Source organism: Motacilla alba, chromosome 1 (assembly GCF_015832195.1).
Source record: "Motacilla alba alba isolate MOTALB_02 chromosome 1, Motacilla_alba_V1.0_pri, whole genome shotgun sequence".
Taxonomy (NCBI): domain Eukaryota; kingdom Metazoa; phylum Chordata; class Aves; order Passeriformes; family Motacillidae; genus Motacilla; species Motacilla alba.
In genome coordinates, this window is record NC_052016.1 from 29,357,103 (window position 1) to 29,376,029 (window position 18,927).

The following is an 18,927-nucleotide window of genomic DNA, read 5'->3' on the forward strand; positions in this document are numbered from 1 at the left end:
CCTATTTGTTTATTACTCCAAAACCAATAATATCTATAAGGTACAGCAAATGACTAGGCAGTCATTGCTAGTATACCAGAGCAAGATAATGTCTCCACCTTAACAGACATATTTGAGTGCAGAAGATTCCATATCATCTTGCAATATCTTTCTGGTTTTATCTGTGCTACCTTTGCTGTTGTTTCACCAGCTGTTTCTAGTTAAATATATTCATTCATTTGTTTTCATATAAAATGTAATCAGGAATGCTAAATTTTACTTGCTTACCTCCTCTTCTTCTAAGAAATTTGTTGACAACTCAAGTATGGCATAAACAACAATGCAATGCTGATACTTTTATCCCAAACTAGAGCATGCATGTGTTGTAATAGAATGTCCTGTCAGTTACTGCTAATTGTCAGACTTGGCAGGGAGAAGAAGACCAAATTGGCAGGAAGACAAAAAGTTATCTGTCAAAAATCACTGATTTTTAATTTCTTTTTTCTTTCCTTTGTACAGTAAGACCAATTTTTTCCCCAGCACCTTTTGACACTTAAAAATGTAAACAAGAGGAAGGAGCTCCATCTTTGCACTCGCCAGAGCTGGTGCCAGCTTGTATCATACAGGACTGCATAATTTTAGAAGGGTGCTGAGAGTTCTTGTGAGCAACACAGCTCCTATTGCACCAAGAGGCTCTTAAGAATGCAATGAGGGAAAGTCCCTTTGATTTGAGACTCACAGTGGGATTTAACCAGCTAACTTGAGGAATGTAGCAGAGGCAGATTAGTTTCTCCAGGTCACTGATTTCTCTGGAGTCTAGGGGGAGAGAGAGAGGGAGATGGTCCTTTCACAGATCCTTGAAAGCATCTAAAATTAGCTTCTGTTCCAAAGTATCCTCTGCCTCAGCTACAGCAGGAGCCTTCTCGGGGAGACCTGTCTTCTGTGTTTAAAATGACGGGGTGATGATTGTGCATAGACCCTCCAGGCAAAGAAAACAAGAGTATTTCCTCAGTTGGCAGAGGTTCCAAATCATTATCTCCTGCTTGTTCTCCCAACTGACACTATCCAGGCTTGGTGCAGGGTCTTGAACTGCAATCAAGAGGGAAGCACCGTCTTCTGCACTGCTTTGCTGTCTTTTGCAGAGGGATGTGAACTAGTTATCACAGTTAATTTGTTCAGCAGAAAATAGTTCTGTTTTGTTCACTGCAATCTGTGTGAAACTAACTGGTGATTACAGTTCATTCCTATTACTAAAGTTTCCTGCAATAGCATGTTCTTATTATTTATATATTATACTCTGCAAAAAAAATGCCTGTAGCAGTAACTTAAAATTAAAGAGTGACATCTGTGCAGCAAGTATTTAAAGAAATAAAGAGTTTGCTTAACATCCTGCATATAAAGTTCTTGGACTTCATCTAAGGCAGCAACACACCCTTACATTTAATTAATGTCTTAATGCTATGAAAGCTTTTCTGTGCTGTGGCCTCTGTTTTACCAGCTTATCAGCTGTTGATTTCAAGAAACTTCTATGCTATATCTGACTTTTACAAAGTTGTCCAACACTGTAAAATTAGAAGTTTAAAGGATTTTTCTTTTCAAGAAAATTAGAGCTGCAGTAAAAGCTCTTTATTTTTCTTACATTTATTCTTAAACTCTATGAGCAGTTTTCAGTTATGTCCTCACAGCAGAAAGAGTAGGAGATGATAAGGCTTCTCTTAAAAATAATATGATTTTCTTTTCTTTCCTGTAGGCCCGTCCCTTGACTCGCTATCTGCCCGTTAGAAAGGAAGACTTCGACCTACGAAGTCACATTGAAACGGCTGGGCACAACATAGAGACCTGTTATCACGTTTCTCTCACTGAGAAAACCTGCCGAGGCTTTCTGATTAAAATGGGAGGGAAAATTAAAACATGGAAAAAAAGGTGGTTTGTTTTTGACAGAAACAAGAGAACTTTTACCTATTATGCAGGTACGTTGCAGCATTGCTACTAGGGTACCTCTGTTCTTCTATTTTTTTATCAAATTCCGCTAAGTTATGAACAAGTAGGAAATCCAGGTAAAACTTAGATTTCCATTTAATCCATTCCCTTAGATGTCATGTGAACCCTTCCCTATAGCATTCAATCCTCATGCCAGGTAAGGCAGAATTGAGCATACAAAACAAAACAAAGGAGGAGATGCAAATGGGCAAGAGAAAAAATGGAAGATGAGGTTACAACTACACAGAATGATGGTTCCACATATTTTATTTTTATATATTACATACTTCCCTCAATGACTGAACGATTTCTTGTACCCTTCATACAAGAATATAATTTATTATACTTACTGTGAAAATTGAAGTGAATGTTTCCACAGTCCTGTGCTTAGTGTGAAGAAAAGTTTTTCAGGAAATTAAATATACAAGGGTAGACTTTTTGAGTTTGCCTTATTTTGAAAGTGTAAGGAATTTCAGATGAAGAATACGCAATAGTCCAAACGTGTTTCTGTTCATGAAGTTGTGTTACACAATATCTGAAGCCATTATAAGCACTACATTACTTTGTTATCTTAGGGTAAACCCAGAAATGGGGAATTTAAGAACATACTTATTTCTCTAAATGCTGTGCAAATATACATGTGGCTTGACTTTGAAGTTTCAGTTCTGAGGAAGCCACAAAAATAACATTGTGCTCTGAATATTTATTGTTCAGAGAGGTCAGAAAGAGGCATATGCAGGACGGCCATTGCTAAGACGCAGAAGAAAACACCGAATGCAAAAACCACCCAGTTTCATTTACTTTATTGACATAACTCCTTTCCAGCAACTTCTAAGGAACTTAAAATTGAATTCATTACATTCATTCATTACATACCCACTGAATATTTCTTACTAGTTTGCAGTAATACAATGAGGAATGTAACAAACATTCTTTATTTTGTTCTAAACATGGTTTATTGGTTAGGAAGGCTTGTAACACACATTAGTGTTCCCATCTGGTACTGATCTTTTTTTGTCTTATTTTAGTAGCTATGTTAATATTCAATGGTTTCACTTTTCAGTGCACTATAGTTGCTATAATGTAATCTCAATTACCAAAGAAAACTTCTGCTAATGTCTCAAGGACTCCAGCCAACAAGCATAGTTTTATGAGGAGTCTCAGCTGCACTAAAATGCCACTGCTTGTATGAGTGAGGATCTTTAAATCTTTACATCTCTAAATACGTAGTAGATTTCCAAAATAAATATTGGTGCTGCAAATTCAGAGTAATTGAACTCTAAGTGAATGTCCTGAGATAATGCTTTAGTTCTGCCCACTGAACCAAGAACTTAGCCTGAAGTCTGACAGCTTAGTGTTGTGACTGAAGCATCTGCACTTTCTGAACTGAAGCATTCAGGGAACTCCACCAAGACACTTTTGATCGAAGCTGAAATAGTCTGGTAACCAAGGCCCCAGGTGGGGCTTGAAAAGAGAGTGGATCCTCTGCTTACTAGTAGTGCACAGACAGCACACTTTGTATAGTGCTGTGTTTATCTCAGTATAACATGTGCTGTGATCTCATAATCCTGTAATCTCAGTGCTTCAGCACTGCTTCTCTGGGGCCTGGCAGGAAGATTCTCAAAGCTGCATTGTTTGCTCTCTGAGATTTCATTTTGCCATCATATGAAGCTTTAAGAATTGCTTGCAGCTACTCATAGGATGTAAGCTGAGATCCCCAAGTGTTTAAATGACAGCAGACTCCCTCATGGGACTGATAAAGATTTTCTTCATGACTGTTCAGTGTTGAGATGATACTATGACTTTGGGTGAACAAACATTATATTCCCCTAATACAAAAGTGCTGGGAGCAAAAGGAAGTTTGCCTTTCAGTGTCCACATACAATTGGGATGCTTCTTAACAATTTCTCTCTCCACTGCAGGAAAATGGAGGGTGGATGCTGCCCTGCCCTGCTCCTTTTCCTTGTGAAAAATTATAGTGGTGACTCTCTTTTCTGTTTTAGACAAACATGAAACTAAATTAAAAGGTGTAATATATTTTCAAGCTATTGAAGAAGTCTATTATGATCATCTAAAGAATGCATATAAGGTAAACTTTGTTATTGCTGTTTTAACCACGTATCACATAGAGTACCCAATGTATGGTAGCTGCTGTAAAATTAAAGGGAGAACGAACATCATTGGAGGGGAAAAAAACCTAAACTAATACTTAAAAACAAACCCTGGAGTGGAGGAAAAGGAAGAGGAAGCTAATCAGTGATTAGCACTGTTTTGGTAGCTTTTTTTTTTACTCATGGAAGCAGAGATAAGTGTCTACCTTCAAAGTAGCTTTGCTGCAAGGAGTCCCTTAGTCCAGTGGCAAGACCACTGAAATCAGTGGCTTGGACAAGTCAAGGGCTGGCTGCACACCTCAGTCCCAGGGAGGGGGTTAACTGTGCCAGCAGCTCATGACAGCCCTGCCTCTCATTTAAATGAGCTGTGAACAATTTGTGGAAGCCACTGGACAGAATGGGGGAGTTACTTATTTGGGCATGAAACAACAGCTTGCAGCCCTGTAGTACTGTATAATAGTCTACTGGAAAAATGGTGTAAAAGGTGTTAATGGTGGCCACATATTTTAAATGCATCTCTGCTGCACTATAAGATGCAGTGGTACAACACGTTATCATTCTTCTTAACCCTATTCATAAATATCCTTGTAACCAAATCCACTTCTGATACCAATAAATGGTTTTGATTTCACTCTTCTGATATCTTCTTTGTGTTTTATTCAAGAGCCCCAACCCGCTGCTGACCTTCAGTGTTAAGACCCATGACCGCATCTACTACATGGTTGCTCCTTCTCCAGAAGCCATGAGGATATGGATGGATGTCATTGTTACAGGCGCAGAAGGCTACACCCACTTCATGTTATAATAAAAGGGAGCAATAGGGCATCCTGCAATAACGTAACTTATTAAGTTAGCCGTAGCTAGTGACAGCTGAAAAGCCAGAATACCCTGAAATGTCCTCCTTATGATGTGCACCCAAAACCTCAGATTGAGAGGGGGTTACAAATGCATTGAAAAGGAGGGGTTGTTATCTGTTGTAGTTGATCTTTATAGGACTGAATGAGCTAAAGCTGTTGAGAGAATCAGTGCTCCAAAATGGATAATCAGGCACTTTTAATTACAGCATCTTGGTTGAATGATAAGTTTCTACAAATTTTCTTATACAGAGAATGTCTTCATAAATTTATACTGAACAGTTTACAAGTGTGTGTTCTCATTGGTATCGAAAAATTCTAGTAGTGAAACAAAAAGGTGTAATAAGCATATATTTTAATATGCAACATTTGACATTTATAGATGATTAAGTGACTTTTTAAAACCTTATGGTCAAGTATTTTATAGAAATACAAACAAAAAAAGAAGCCCTAAGGTACACACAGTTCTTGCCTTAGTAGTTAAATGTTACAACAGAGCCAAAGAGTTACATGATTCCCTTATATTTTCATATTGTTACTTCTACCTAACTTTCTGTAAGGGGACAGTGCCAAAACTCTTAATGACTTTTAATGTAATTAAATGGTTATGTTCTGTGTGTTCAAACAGTCTGTGGCAACAACTCTATGTTTAAAGTTCACATCTATGGAGCTCAACAAGGCAAAAAACCCTGAGAGGGACAGCTTTATAAAGATGCATTTTTTCCACAAGGATGAGAAATGTAAACACATGTATTAACATCCTCATATAGAGGGATTTTTTAATCCTCCCTGTTGAACAGAATAAGCTGATTCTGGACTCTACAGCAATTTTCTTTTATATCATAAGGTCCCAGTGTGGTTCTAATCTTACTCTGTGCCAAGTGAACGCTCTATTGAAATCTCTCAAATATTGCCTGCCTTGAAAGCCAGCACCAAAACCTCTTACCTGTCTGAATTCTTTGGAGCCAAGCTTTCAGTCCCAGAGAATTATTTTGTTGTTTAATGTATATCTGCACAGAATACTGCTGTCAAATAGAATAAAAAGGGAGAGGTGAGTTCTAAGAGTTTACACTAAGCAGTGTATGAATAAAAAACTCTGAAAGTTTGAAGTAGTAGGGATTGAGATTCCTAAAACAGCAAAAATGCTGAGTGTGCAGCGGTCTCCCATTTTAAAATCACCTCCAAGTCCTTGAGTAATATTGCAAAAATATAAATTATTTAATTGAAATGAACTTCAAGAAAGTGTCATATTATGACTTTAAAGAGGTTCTATTTGATGATAATTGAAACTTACACGCTCTGTGGTTTGTGTACTAGACGAAAGCACATTAGCCTCTTTTTTTCTTTGATGAACAGTTAATGGCTTTAAATTGAACAAATAAACTGAAACCAGAATAGAAGTATGCTGGCAGAATATTTTTGTTATACTTTTTAAACCCTGTAGTTGTAATGAACAGGTTTGTGGTATGTACAGATGATGTAGTTGTTCTAGCGTGACAAACATCAGTTTCTACTTGAATCATAGAAGAGACTGTTGTTGAAAGATAATTGTTATCATCTGTGCAGATCACAGCCTGTAATCTATAATTTAAAACACTATCAAATAAATTGCTTTTGTTTATACAGTTATTATTTTTCCTGATGTATTTTTATTTTATTCCCAAGCACAGTTATAAAGGTTTTCTAATACTGATTTTTGTATCCTGCATGATGTGATGAAGGCATTTTAATAAACATTTTTAAAAATACACTTGTTTCAAATATTTTCTTACTGCATTATCCTGAGACATTTATGCTTGTCCTTTAAATAGTTGTATACAGTCATGCAAACAACACTGCATTTCTCAGTAACACTTAATTGAACTATTCCATATATTTTCCCATAAAAGAGCTATGGAAAATAATCTTTCAGAGGACAGTGAAATTAGGATTGTAGTCTGTTTTCTGCATGTACATAATATAATACCTTTTTAATTTTTTATGAACCTGTTTAAAAAATTTATTACCAGCTTTGAATATTGACAGTTTTTTTTTTTCTTTAACTGCAAACCAGAAACTGCTTGAGTTTAAGGATTTCAAAGTTTTCCCAATATTTTACTTAGACATGACCTGAATGGGAGTATTAAGTCACTGTGGAAATGAAAACAACTGTGGTTTTATGACTGATTTATTTTCACTAAGTTTGCCATCATCATCATCATGAAGTGGGGTGGGTTCTGTAGTGGTGTATAGCAAGGCAACATAAGTAGAACATGGTGGTAGGCAACCTCTTTATGATCAGTCTGCACTGATCATAAAAGTCCTTCAAGCTTACCTGCTTGGGAGTCAAATACCTGCTTACACTGAAGCTTCTTGGGCAATTGCAAACCATGGAGTCTGAGTCTTAAAAACCTACTCAGATGTGTCCCATAACCTACAGGTGCTGACCTGGTGCTTGAATGAAACAACACCCTTCCTTTGGCAGGCTTTTTTTTTTTTGCCTTTGCCTTTCCTAGCATTCATTTTCATGTGCCAGGGGAGGTTGGACATCAGGAGAGGTTGTCAAGAATTCAAATGGGCTACCCAGGGAGGTGGTGGAGGGACATGCCTGGAGGTATTCAAGAAATGACTGGACGTGACCGGAGGTGATGCTGTGGTCTAGTTGATGTGATATTTGTCAAAGGTTGGACTCAATGATATTTGAGATCTTTTCCAATCTAAATAAATTGGAGATTCTATGAAAATTTTTCTTTGTGGCTGCCATGGCCTGTATATGAAAGACATATGTGCATAAAGATGTCAGTTTGTCTCTTGTGCTCATATACCTAAGGCTGCGAGAAGATGAGGAGGTGTGAACCCATTAACGAGGTCCCTTTTTAGCCATCTCTTCTCCAGGCTGAACAGGCCCAGGCCTTGCCCTCAGCCTCTCCTCCTAAGAGAGGTGCTTCAGTCGCCCTCCCAGCCTGCCACTGGACCCACTCCAGGAGCTCCGTGTCCCTCCTGTACTGAGGAGCCAAGACCTGGACACAGAACTCCAGAGCGGCCTCACTAGGTCTTGAGTAAAGGGGCTGGATCACCTCCCTCGACCTGCTGGCAGTGCTCTTCCCAATGCACACCTTTGGCCTTCTTGGCTACAAAGCACAGCTAGCTCGGGGGAACGCATTTCCACGCACGCTGGGAAATGCACGATCAATGTTTTAGCTTTTTTTTACTGACAAAACGTTCCAGTTTCCCAGGGAGGTTAGGCCACGATCACAGACCGGGCTCGCCCCGCCCCGGCCGTCGTTTCCCCCCATCCCCGGGGGAGGCGCGTGCGCGGGCGGCGGCCATGGCGGGAGCGCTGGTGCGGGCCGGCCGTGCCTCGGACCTGCGGGGATCGCTGTCACCGCTGAGGGCGGCCTGGGCGCTCCTGGGTAAGGGAACGGCCGCGGGGAGCTCGGAGCAGAAGATTTGCCAGTCGGAGGGGAGAGGATGTGTGTCGGTGCCGACTGTGACGGCCGCTGTGCGGCTCTCGGGCAGCTGCGGGTGGCACCCTTTCCTCCCCTTCAGCGCCGTCGCCATCGGGAAGGGCCGGGGCGCAGCTCTCTGGTGGGAATGGGCATCTTAAACTGGATTCCCTTCGCACGGAGTCCCTGACAACCTTCTCCTCCCCGCCTGGCCCGCGGGGGGGCCCGGGGGCTCGGTGACTGTGCACAGGGCAGAGCAGCTGCTTTCCTACGTGTGTTTGGTTGGCTCTAAGCTCTTGCCCCGGTGAGTTTTGAGGAGGTGGGAATCGTGCGAGGAGGTATGAAACATGCCTGCCTGTAGAGCTCCGCCAAGCACCTGAAAAGCTTTGCTGGCGTCCACTTCTGAGTGAGCTCGGCCTCTACCCAAAGACGCGGTGTCCCTTCTGGATGTGTCAGACCCCGTGCTTGTCTAAACTTTGGAGTTTATTCAATGCCTTTAATTGAACGGGTGAATCTCATCTAAGGTTGCTCAATGAGTAAAACTTAATTGCCACTACGGATGCACATTTTGTAGCTGCATAAAAGCTTGACTACAGTGGGATTTTGTTGTTGTGTTCATGTCCCTTTCTGTGTGTTTATAACAGTAATATTATCAGAGTATCTGTTTATTTGAGTATGTCTTTAGGTGCTCTGGGACCAGGCCAAGCAGCAGTTCCTGCTGGAATGTGTGTGGTTGCATGAAACGGAGTTGAGTCCATTACCTGTAACAGCAGCATTAATCTTAATCTGCTGCTGCTGGGAGTGGGGAGATCTCAGTGCAGGAATATTCCCAGAGTTGTTCAGGGAACTTCTTTGGCTTTGATGTGTAATGTAACACTGGTCTCAGTCACAGTTTCTGGTGTTCATAAAAGTTCAGAGTGATTCCAATATTAAGATAATTCCATAAATGTGGTCAGGCAAGGGTCCCGTGGTCTTCCTATAGTTATTACCTTCTGTCTGTAACTTGCTTTTATAAACACTAATAATAACACTGCCTTGCATCCTTCAAAAATGCTTCCCTGCTCTTACTAAGGTCTTTCCTAAAATGAGGAGGAGAAATTACTGGGTAGCTGCTGATGGTTTTGTCTGTCTGAAGAGAAATCTGAGAGTGACTGCATTGAGCTTTGCTTTTGGGTTAGCTGCGGTGGTTGCTTTAGGTGTTTGCATTATTCAGGTTGAGATTGCTGCTGGTGCTTCCATTAACTTGTTAAATGGAAGAATAGTTTGTGAAGTAGCTTAGACAGTGGTTGTGTCTGGTAGCTGCAGTTGGAACCCTGCCCCGTGTCAAAGTAATTTGAGGACACCTCCATGCTGCAGCATGGAATACAAGTAGCTTTAGAGATGGCTCTCAGGGCTTAAGGGGGAGAAAAATATTCCAGTTATTTTTCTTTTAAATTTAGCACTTCTTGGTTCATCTCCTTTTACTGGTACTTGTACTCTACTGGCCCTGAAGAAGTGACTGGCTTAATGAGAGACACACACAAATCAAAAGCCACAGTGTGGATGCATCTGAATACCTTTACTGTGGAAGTCATTCACCTTTATAAACAACTCATGCCTCAGTAGGATAAAGAACTACCTCATTGTTTGAGGAGCAATTTAATGGTTTTAATTTATAGTTCAAATGATGCCATTTCTGTTGGACTGCAGGAAAGTTCTGAATGCTAGCTGCACCCTGTATCTGTTATGTACCCACACTTACTCATGCACATCCAAGTTTAACAACAAGCTAACCCCCCAAAACCCCTTGAATGTAGTCTGTCTGATAGTGACAAAACAGAACTCAAGGCTGCAGGACACTTAAGTGGTGTGATACTGTCAGGGCTAGGGTTTTGTACTATTTATCCTCTCCAAACACTTTATTTTGGGTTGCATCGTTTCTGTGCCCCCCTGTTGAAGAGCCACTGAGGTTCTAATGTAGGAGTTAAGAGTGTCAAAGTCTTAGAAGACTTGACCAAGCTTTCAGTTTAATAAATTACCTTGCTGAGTTGGATAATAGAGTGGATTAAGTCTCCTTAACAGCTTTCTACAAATTACTTGTCCTCACCCGCAGTAGAGGTACAACTAACTGCTAAAGTTAGATAAAATCCTGTAGCAGCTGTTGAGATTCAACAGCATTATTAATTAGTTAGCATTTCCTCTGTTAATTTCCTTGTTTGATGTTATTTCATTTGGTTTAAACAATGCTAATGGTTTTTTATGCTCATCATGATGAAGAAGTTAGGCACAAGATTCTTTCCCAGTTCTTGATTATGAATTTGCCCCTATACTCCACGTATTGTGTGGATCCAGGGCTTTGATAAAGGTGCAGTTTTATCCTTCAGTTTTAATTCTAATGAAAAATTTGTCACCTCATGTACATGTAAACTTCCATTACACAGGTTACACTAGTCTCAAAATTACACTTTTTGAAAATAAAAGTTTAACTAAGCAGATATTAAATGGGACAATTTTTTGGTGAAATGAGTAAATGTGTTCAGGATGGTATGAAACATGAGAACTGATGAAGTCTAGGAAGTTTGAGAGTTTGCTTTCAGTCAAGCTCTTTGCTAATTGCTGAGTGAACTCTCTGCATGGTTGGTGTTTAATGATTTGAGAATGAATCACAATAAACTTTCTCTTTCAGGTTCATCAGTACTTGTCAGTCATTAAAGAACATAGGAGATGGTTTTTTTCTTCTGTCTTGAGCCAAAATACCTTGTTTTCACATAATGTGTCCATATTTGCCAAATCCTGGGTTTATAAAAACTTGTGTTTCTGCCAAGGTTATCATGATGATTGTACTAAATAGCTCCTCTTACTAGTTTGCAGGCTGAAGTCATCGGTCAGCTTTCTCACTCGACCAGATCGACCAAATATTGCTTATCAGAAACTAAAAGGCAGAAATCCAGGGGTTATTTTCCTTCCAGGCTTCAATTCAAATATGAATGGTCAGAAAGCAACTGCCCTTGAAGATTTCTGCAAATCATTAGGTCATGCCTTCATCAGGTACATAGAGGAGTATAATACTTGAGAAAATGAAACTAGTCTCTTGAATTGTGGGAAGGGGTTTTAACATAAATACATAAACTTTGGCATTTGAATTGGGATGCTCCCTGTGCTAAGGGAGCTTGTATACAAGACAAGAAGTCTTTCTTCTGTTTCTAAATGTAGGATTTCTGTCAGTAGAGAGACCGAGGTAAATCAGGAGAATGTATTCTGAAAGTAATTCAGAAAATTTTCTAATTTTCTGTAATATAACCAGTGTTACATGTTACAATCGGGCTGTAGGCATAATAATTAAAAATTAAGGACCTGGAGTTCTGGTTTTTTAAGTTACCACTATGAGCACTGTCCTTATGTGCCAAGTCTGATTAAGTTATCCTGTGTCTTCTGTGGTTTTAGAAGAATGTGCCCCTGCTTAGTGATGCTGTCCTTTGATTGATGAGATTGAATGCCGTCTGTCTGAATGTGTCATAAGTCTTCGTGTTTGGGTTCAGTGTTTGAAAGAATTTGTACATTTTAAAAATACCTTTAAAATTCAAGTGTCTGAGGGGTTGGTTTGTTGGGGTTTTTTTTGTCTGTAAGGGAAATTTTTTGCCTATTGTATATTATGATGTTCTGTCAAATGATAGAGAATGCCACGTAACTTAGTTGTGTTTATTGTATTTAAACCATTTTTACATGATTTCTGGTCCTAGTGATAAACAGGAACAAGTAAGAAAATACTCACTGTGGTTTCTTGTTCCCTGCTGATTTGATTATACAGTAGTATTTAGTTAGTGTCTGTGTTGCTGTAGGCAGTACTATGACTTTCATGTTGATGGTTATTTTTTCAGATTTGACTATACGGGATGTGGAAGTTCAGATGGTAAATTTGAAGAGTGTACAATTGGGAAGTGGAGAAAAGATGTTCTGTCTATACTGGATGAACTAACAGATGGACCACAGGTTATACTTTATTTTTAAATATAGAATGCTGTTTTTCCCTCAGGGTAGAACCTTAATGAAAAATATGCCCTAATAGCTCTTGTCAGTAGTAGCTTTTGCTGAACACCTGACACCTGTTCACTTCCAAGCTGGATCATTTGAGAGGTCATATTCATAGGAGCTCTTTTGCAGGCAGGTAGGTCACAAAATAATGGAAGCATGAGTTGGCAAGACCTCCTGGAGGCTGTTCATTAGAATTTCCTGCTCAGAGCAGGGCTGTTGCTCCAGAGAGTCTGAGAAAGCCTCATGGTGGAGGTCCCACCTGACAGGGGACAGGGAGTTGTTTCTGTGCAGTGCGGCCCTGTTAATGAAAAAGTGTGTCACTGTCTTGTGCTGATGCACTAATTAAAGGATTTGCAGGAAGATTACAAGATAGTCCATATGATCAAATAACTTTAACATTTAAACAGGCAGGAGAAGCAGCATTTGATTTCTTCAGTTACTTTAGAAATTACTGTAAGAAACTTGGTATCTTCTACAACCTAGAAATACCTAGTATTGTGTTTAAAACAATTTTGTATTATGAATTGCTTTTGTTTACTTCTTTCACTGCACTGAGTCTTTACCATGTGCATTTATCTTGAGAAGGAAACATAAAAGTATGTATATGATACTGAATTGTTTCAACTCTCGTTTTGTTTACAGTGTTTCAGTCTCAGACAGCAATAACCAGCCATGCCAAACAGAATAATAAATACCAGGTCTTGTGGTGCTTACTCAGGCAAAATTTCTACTGGAGGTGACAGCAGTTCTGCCTGGGTAAGGACAGCAGGATTATGCCCAAGATTTAAATAGTTAAACCAAGTGGAAACGGATATTTTGTGCAAGAAGAAAAAAAACCTATTAGCCATTTCCTGTAAAACACTATATTTTCTTCTGTTCTTTAATTTTGTTTTCCAGATTCTGGTGGGCTCTAGCATGGGTGGATGGCTGATGCTTCATGCTGCAATAGCACGTCCAGATAAAGTAGCTGCTCTGGTTGGAGTAGCTGTAGCAGCAGATCATATTGTAACAACTTTTAAGAGGCTTCCTATTGAGGTAAATGTTGATGGTTGGGTTTTGTGCGGTCTAAAATCTTACCAAGAATTTAAGAAATTATGTTATATAAACTGTACTTTTCCTGCGATTTTTAGGGTAAGTTTTCTGTGTTTGATTAATGTAAGCTTACTGTGTGAGACTAGTCTGAGCACTAGCCAGAGTGTGCTTATATTACTGTGGTTTAGAGGATGTGAAGTCAGATCCCTGCTGTTTGCAGTCCATTCAATTTCTGTTTTGAATATCTTATATTTGCATTGGAATTGGATCCTTGTGCTTGGAAGGATGGAGAAGTAGCCACTAAAGTAGTTGAGGTTTCACTGGATGAGATGCGTATGACACAGATTGTGTGCATAGAAAGGAAATTCTTCAGATTAGTGTGTTTGTAAAGATTGTGAGATTTAGGTAGTGGGAACTGCCCTTTTGAGATTCTTCCTTGGTGGTAATAATGTCTAGTCTTCAGGAAAGTAAATGAGGTGTTACATGGCAATAAATAATGTGTGCCTTAGAATAATGAAAATATTTTCCCAATTTGTTTGGGTTTTTTCTAAGATCCCTTGTAGTGTTAGTATTACTATTTAGAACTCAGAACCTGCAAGTACTTAAGAATCTGGAAATGTAGTATTTAGAGACACCTGCTGTGAATACTGTGACTGAAAAGACTGATCACTGGACAGTGTCTTTTCCCTAGGATTTCCCCTTGTTTGAGGATCAGTGAACTGATTGAAGCCAGGGAAATTTACTGTTCATGGTGGCTATACATCTTTTTCTTTTCTGATAGATTCTAAAGAATCTAAGAAGCTTAATTTCATTGGTGAATTTTAACTAGAATAATTTGCAGGAGAGGTTTGGAGTGCAGCTTTTGTGACATGGTAGGGGATTTGTCCTCTCTGATGCTGTGAGGAGAATGAGAATACACCCATGATAATAAAAACCAACAAGGTGAAGTTCTATGCTTGGGGGAGTCCTACTGCTTTTAGAACAGAAATAAGATGAGGTACTCTTAAGTACTCCTAACATGTGCTTTGTCTATTCTTTGCTCTCTTTTTATATAGGCACAAAAAGAAATAGAAGAAAAGGGTGAATGGAAGTATCAAACAAAACAAAATGAGGAAGGATATTACTCCTTGACCTATGACTTCATCAGAGAAGCAGAAAATCACTGCGTGCTGAATAGTCCTATTCCTGTGACATGTCCCGTACGCCTTATCCACGGCATGAAGGATGGGGATGTCCCTTGGGAGATCTCTATGCAAGTTGCTGACCGTGTTTTGAGCAAGGACGTGGATGTTATCCTCCGCAAAATTGGCCAGCATCGGATGAGTGACAAGGAGGATACCAAGCTCATTGTGAATACTGTTGATGATCTAATTGACAAGCTGTCAACAGTAGCATAAGCTGAAGAGTAGCATTAGTGCATGAACTCTACACCTGACTCTTTTCCTTGAGTAACAGAAGCCTTGTTCTTTCCCAGATGGTGGCAGGCCTGTGACTGTCACAGTAGGAACTGAGCTTTATCTGCTGTTTCCTTACCTCTGTTTTGTAAATACAGGAATTGTATTATTGCTGCATTTGCACACAGTCCAGAGTGTGAAGAAGTGCTGCTATTGTGTTCAGAACCTCTCCTTCACCACTTTACCCATTTTTTTTTCACAAATTTCCTACAATTTTGTTCTGACATGTTGATTACTTTTTGTTGCTATTGGCCTGTACAGTAAACCTTTATTTTCACATCTTTGACACCTGTTACTGTCCTTCCGCTGTGATATCATTGTATCTTATGTCTGAAATCATCTGTGCAAGGCAAACTACAACTTGAGTGTTTACCGAAGTTAGTTATTAGAATAGTGAGTAGTGAGTACCATGAAACACAATAAACAGATTTCAGATAAATGGTTATTTTGTTCTGAAGTGCTGTTAAAATGTGGAAAGCACACCCTGATGGTGTGCTTGGGGTACTACATAGGGAAGAATTTGACTTCTAAGAAAGCAGAGCCTCACAGCCTTAAGAGCTCTTTATCTGTGCTTTGAGGAGGGTGTGTGTGATCTTCTCCAGGCTGCCATTGTCGTTCATTTGTGGGCCTACTGTTAAGGAAACAATAAATAATTTTGGTGTAAACTGAAACTGGATCTATAAGATGACTTTAATAGTAACTTTTTCAAAGTGGGGAGTACAGTGCCACAGAGCATCGTTTCCTCTTTCCCATTACTTGAGAGCTGTGGATTGCTGGGCAGTGTCTTCTTCAGCTGTGTGAGTCCAACCCTGAGAAGTTGTAAATGGAACTTGATAGTTGAATAAGTCTTAGAATGTAAATCCATGGAATTTAATAGGAAATTGATTTAATTGCAAATATGACTGTTACCTGGGTTTTTTACCATTCGTACACTTGAGAGAGAGGCTGGAAATAGTTCAGGCTGGCCTTAATGTGTAACATCAGTCAAAAGCATATAATTGTTTCTGGGTTTATTATTTGAAGTAGTAAATGGCATCACTATTGTTACCTTAAAAGGCAAGCTGCTGGGGGTAAGGTATTCCTAGAGAATTTGTCATTTTCAGTTTCAGCTATGTCAGTAGAGTGTGCTAAACAGGGCTTTGCTGAGGCAGTGGGTTTTAATTTGAAAAAACCACCACAAACAAATAACTAAAGTTAAAAAAAAACACAGCAACAACAAAACCAAAATTTTGGGTGAGTTCCTGTGAAGTACAGTTCTATTTAGGCTTGCAAAAACAAGGTGTGATGTAAAAAATCTGAATTTTCATATAAGAATAAAAAAAGATGCCTCTTGTTTAGATGCAAATTTTTTACTTCAAGTGTACCAATTCCCTCACTCAGTCATAGAATGGTTTGGATTGGAAGGGACCCTAAAGATCATCTTGTTCCAATCACCATACCATGGGCAGGGATATGTTCCACTAGACCAGGTTGCTCAGAGCCCCATCCAACCTGGCCTTGAACACTTCCAGAGATAAGGCATCCACGATTCCTATAAGCAACTTGTTCCAGTGTCTCACAGTAAAGAATTTTTCCCTAATTACCTGATTTAAACCTACTCCCTAAGTTTGAACCCATAATTTTTCCCTAATTACCTGATTTAAACCTACTCCCTAAGTTTGAACCCATTCTTCCCCTTGTTCTGTAAAAACATGCTCTTATAAATAGTCTCTATACAGCTCAGGATGATCTAGATTGGGATCGTTGCTTGAGGAAATCAGAACATTTCTTGAAATCTTCTTCCCAAGTATTTCTGGCATAGACTGTTGTTACGTTTGTATCACTATGCAATTCACTTTAGCTTTAAAACCTCTGAAATATGTTTCTAACTTTTGAGGAAGTTAATGCAAATGGCATTCCTGGAGTTGAAGCTGTGTTCAGGTTTATGTACTGTTAAGCAGTTGTCATCTTTATATGTGTTTGTATGACTTGCATCTGATAATACCTAAAAAACAAATTTTGTGGGTTTTAAAGATGCAGTCAAATCAAAATTATTTCAAAACTTTGTGCCCTAAGCCATGATAGGTTTTTAAATCCAGTTTTGCCACATCTTAGATTGGTTTGGCTCATAATGGAAGAAGAGGCTGAAACAAGTGGACTGCAATAATTCCAAAGTAATTACTTTTAATTAATGCCAAGAGTTACCGGTTGTAATAGATATACTTTCACATATAATCAGGTTACCTCAGTGACTGAAAAGTTTTGAGCTTTTTTTTTTAATAGGGAGTTATACCCATAAATATTTAATTTAATACTTCAGACAAGGTAAAGGCTTTGTGTGCCTGCATAAACTGTAGCTGTGTATTCGTCTTGAAAGAGTTGCATTGTATTCATGCTTCATGTTAGCCTTTATTAAATAATTGATATTTTACAGGTAAGGTGTCTGTTGCAATGCCTTAGAGCAAGATAGGTGAAAGCAAATGTGAAATGGAGCAGTTGTATAAAGAGTTTTCAGGAGGGTTTTTTCCGTGTTTGCTGTTGGTGTTTTGTGTTGTTGCCCCTTCCATTATTCTGATATAATAATATGAGGTGGGAGAATTCAGTGTAACAGGGTTGTCATAATTGTTGGGAATACAAAACTGCAGCATCAGTTGCTGAAACCACAGCATTCCTGAAAAGTCCTATTTTCCTTCTTTGCTGGCTAAATGGAAATCAGTGGTAGCATTTACAGTACAGGTACACCCAAACTTTGTTACATATGGCCTAAATGCAAAGGCAGAGATGGTACTTTCTTCATAAAGGCGATATTCCAGGTAGTATTTTGAAATTCAGGGAATGCTAGTGTCCTTCTCTCTGTGCTCACTTTTTGTTTTTGTAAATCTGGTTTGCTTAAATAGGAAGAGGTAGACCTTGTGCAGACAGACTTTTTTCTCTGCCTTTGATGTAGTAATTCCATTGATATTTATCTTTGCAAACATAAGCATTTTCCCTGTGTTCATGCTGGAAATTACCAGAGTTTTGACTGTTGGCAACTTTGTGTGTTAGGTGCCTGAAAGAAGGGATAGTGAAAACTAGGGAGATTTACATCCTACCTCTGAGCAGCTGTTGACCTTCCAGGAAGTTTTGACCATCTCAAATAAAGCGGTATTCACATATTACTGTGTCATTCCAAATTGGTAGTGTTTTGTCCTCTGCGTTAATGCCTGGGGCATTGCTTTTTTCTTTGCCAGTAGATGCCTACGTAGTAATTATTTTCAGTATTAGTCATGTTTAAAAACTAGTATTTCATTCCTCTGTAGAGATACTGTATTAAAACAGGATATTACACACTTGGAAAGATCTGCATTATGCAGATTTTTAAAATCCTTTGTAATTAATTATGTTCTGCCTTGGGGTATTTTTAACAAACTGCTGATTTGTTGACAATTGCAAAGCATTTTGTGAACAATAGTGTACACTTCCTCAACAATAAGCTTGATATGCATGAAATACTCAGTTTCTAAAGCTTACTCGTTTCCTATTAAACAAGTGCTTTTATTCTGCTTATATTGAGCTGTACTTTTATTCTGCTTATATTGAGCTGTACAGTTTTAGATACATGTATTTTTATCTTGTTGAATATTCTACTTGTTTTGTCTGTCCTCTTGTTTGGCTTTGTATTATACACCATCTGGTTTGGGTTTTTTGTTCTGGGGGGTTTTTTAACTTAATTGGTGTTAAGTGTTTCATGTAGTTTCAGTTTAGCTAAGCTGTTTTCTCTTGCATCAGCACTAAATGCAAAAAAAAAGCAGTGTTCACAAAAAAGCCTGGCTGGATAGGCCTTAGAAGAACCACCTCCTGCTGTTTCATTTTTATGTTAATTTTGGTTACATGCTCTCTTAGACATGCTGTTATTCAGTGGGGCTAAAAGATTTATGGTACCATACTTTTCATATCAAATTAAAATGTGCTTAGAGAGGAACGTTCAACTGGTGACTTGTCTGCAGCTGCTCAAGTATCTTCAGTGCTCCAGTCATGATGCAATATAGAGTTGTAACATTTTCTGAACCGGTGCTGTGGTCAGAGTTTCTACATTAGGTTTGTGCTTGTAATTTCTTTCTCC

General features: G+C 39.0%; 2 protein-coding genes across 13 annotated transcripts in view; both read left to right on the forward strand.

Annotated features, from left to right (window-relative positions):
- Positions 1-6,672, forward strand: part of PHLDB2 (pleckstrin homology like domain family B member 2) — a 66,331-nt gene extending 59,659 nt beyond the window's left edge. For all 12 annotated transcript variants that reach the window (XM_038130059.1, XM_038130025.1, XM_038130052.1 and 9 more), the window contains 3 exons: positions 1,730-1,949; positions 3,963-4,048; positions 4,735-6,672. In XM_038130059.1, coding sequence (XP_037985987.1) covers positions 1,730-1,949; positions 3,963-4,048; positions 4,735-4,875 — 447 coding nt within the window. In that variant the 3' untranslated portion in view covers positions 4,876-6,672. The remainder of the gene's footprint in view (positions 1-1,729; positions 1,950-3,962; positions 4,049-4,734) is intronic.
- Positions 6,673-8,178: 1,506 nt separating this feature from the next.
- ABHD10 (abhydrolase domain containing 10, depalmitoylase) lies at positions 8,179-15,512 on the forward strand. The gene is made up of 5 exons (XM_038142555.1): positions 8,179-8,316; positions 11,193-11,376; positions 12,207-12,318; positions 13,258-13,395; positions 14,448-15,512. Exons 1-5 carry the CDS (start codon positions 8,232-8,234, stop codon positions 14,787-14,789), a joined length of 861 nt encoding a protein of 286 aa, XP_037998483.1. The 5' UTR covers positions 8,179-8,231; the 3' UTR covers positions 14,790-15,512.
- The last annotated feature ends 3,415 nt before the right edge of the window (positions 15,513-18,927 follow it).

Bases quoted from the DNA above. Each gene is read 5' to 3' on its own strand.
- ABHD10 (XM_038142555.1), top strand. From the start codon at position 8,232: ATGGCGGGAGCGCTGGTGCGGGCCGGCCGTGCCTCGGACCTGCGGGGA. The intron at 8,317-11,192 runs GTAAGGGAACGG...TCCTCTTACTAG, and splicing joins GGCGGCCTGGGCGCTCCTGG to TTTGCAGGCTGAAGTCATCG. The intron at 13,396-14,447 runs GTAAATGTTGAT...CTTTTTATATAG, and splicing joins TTAAGAGGCTTCCTATTGAG to GCACAAAAAGAAATAGAAGA.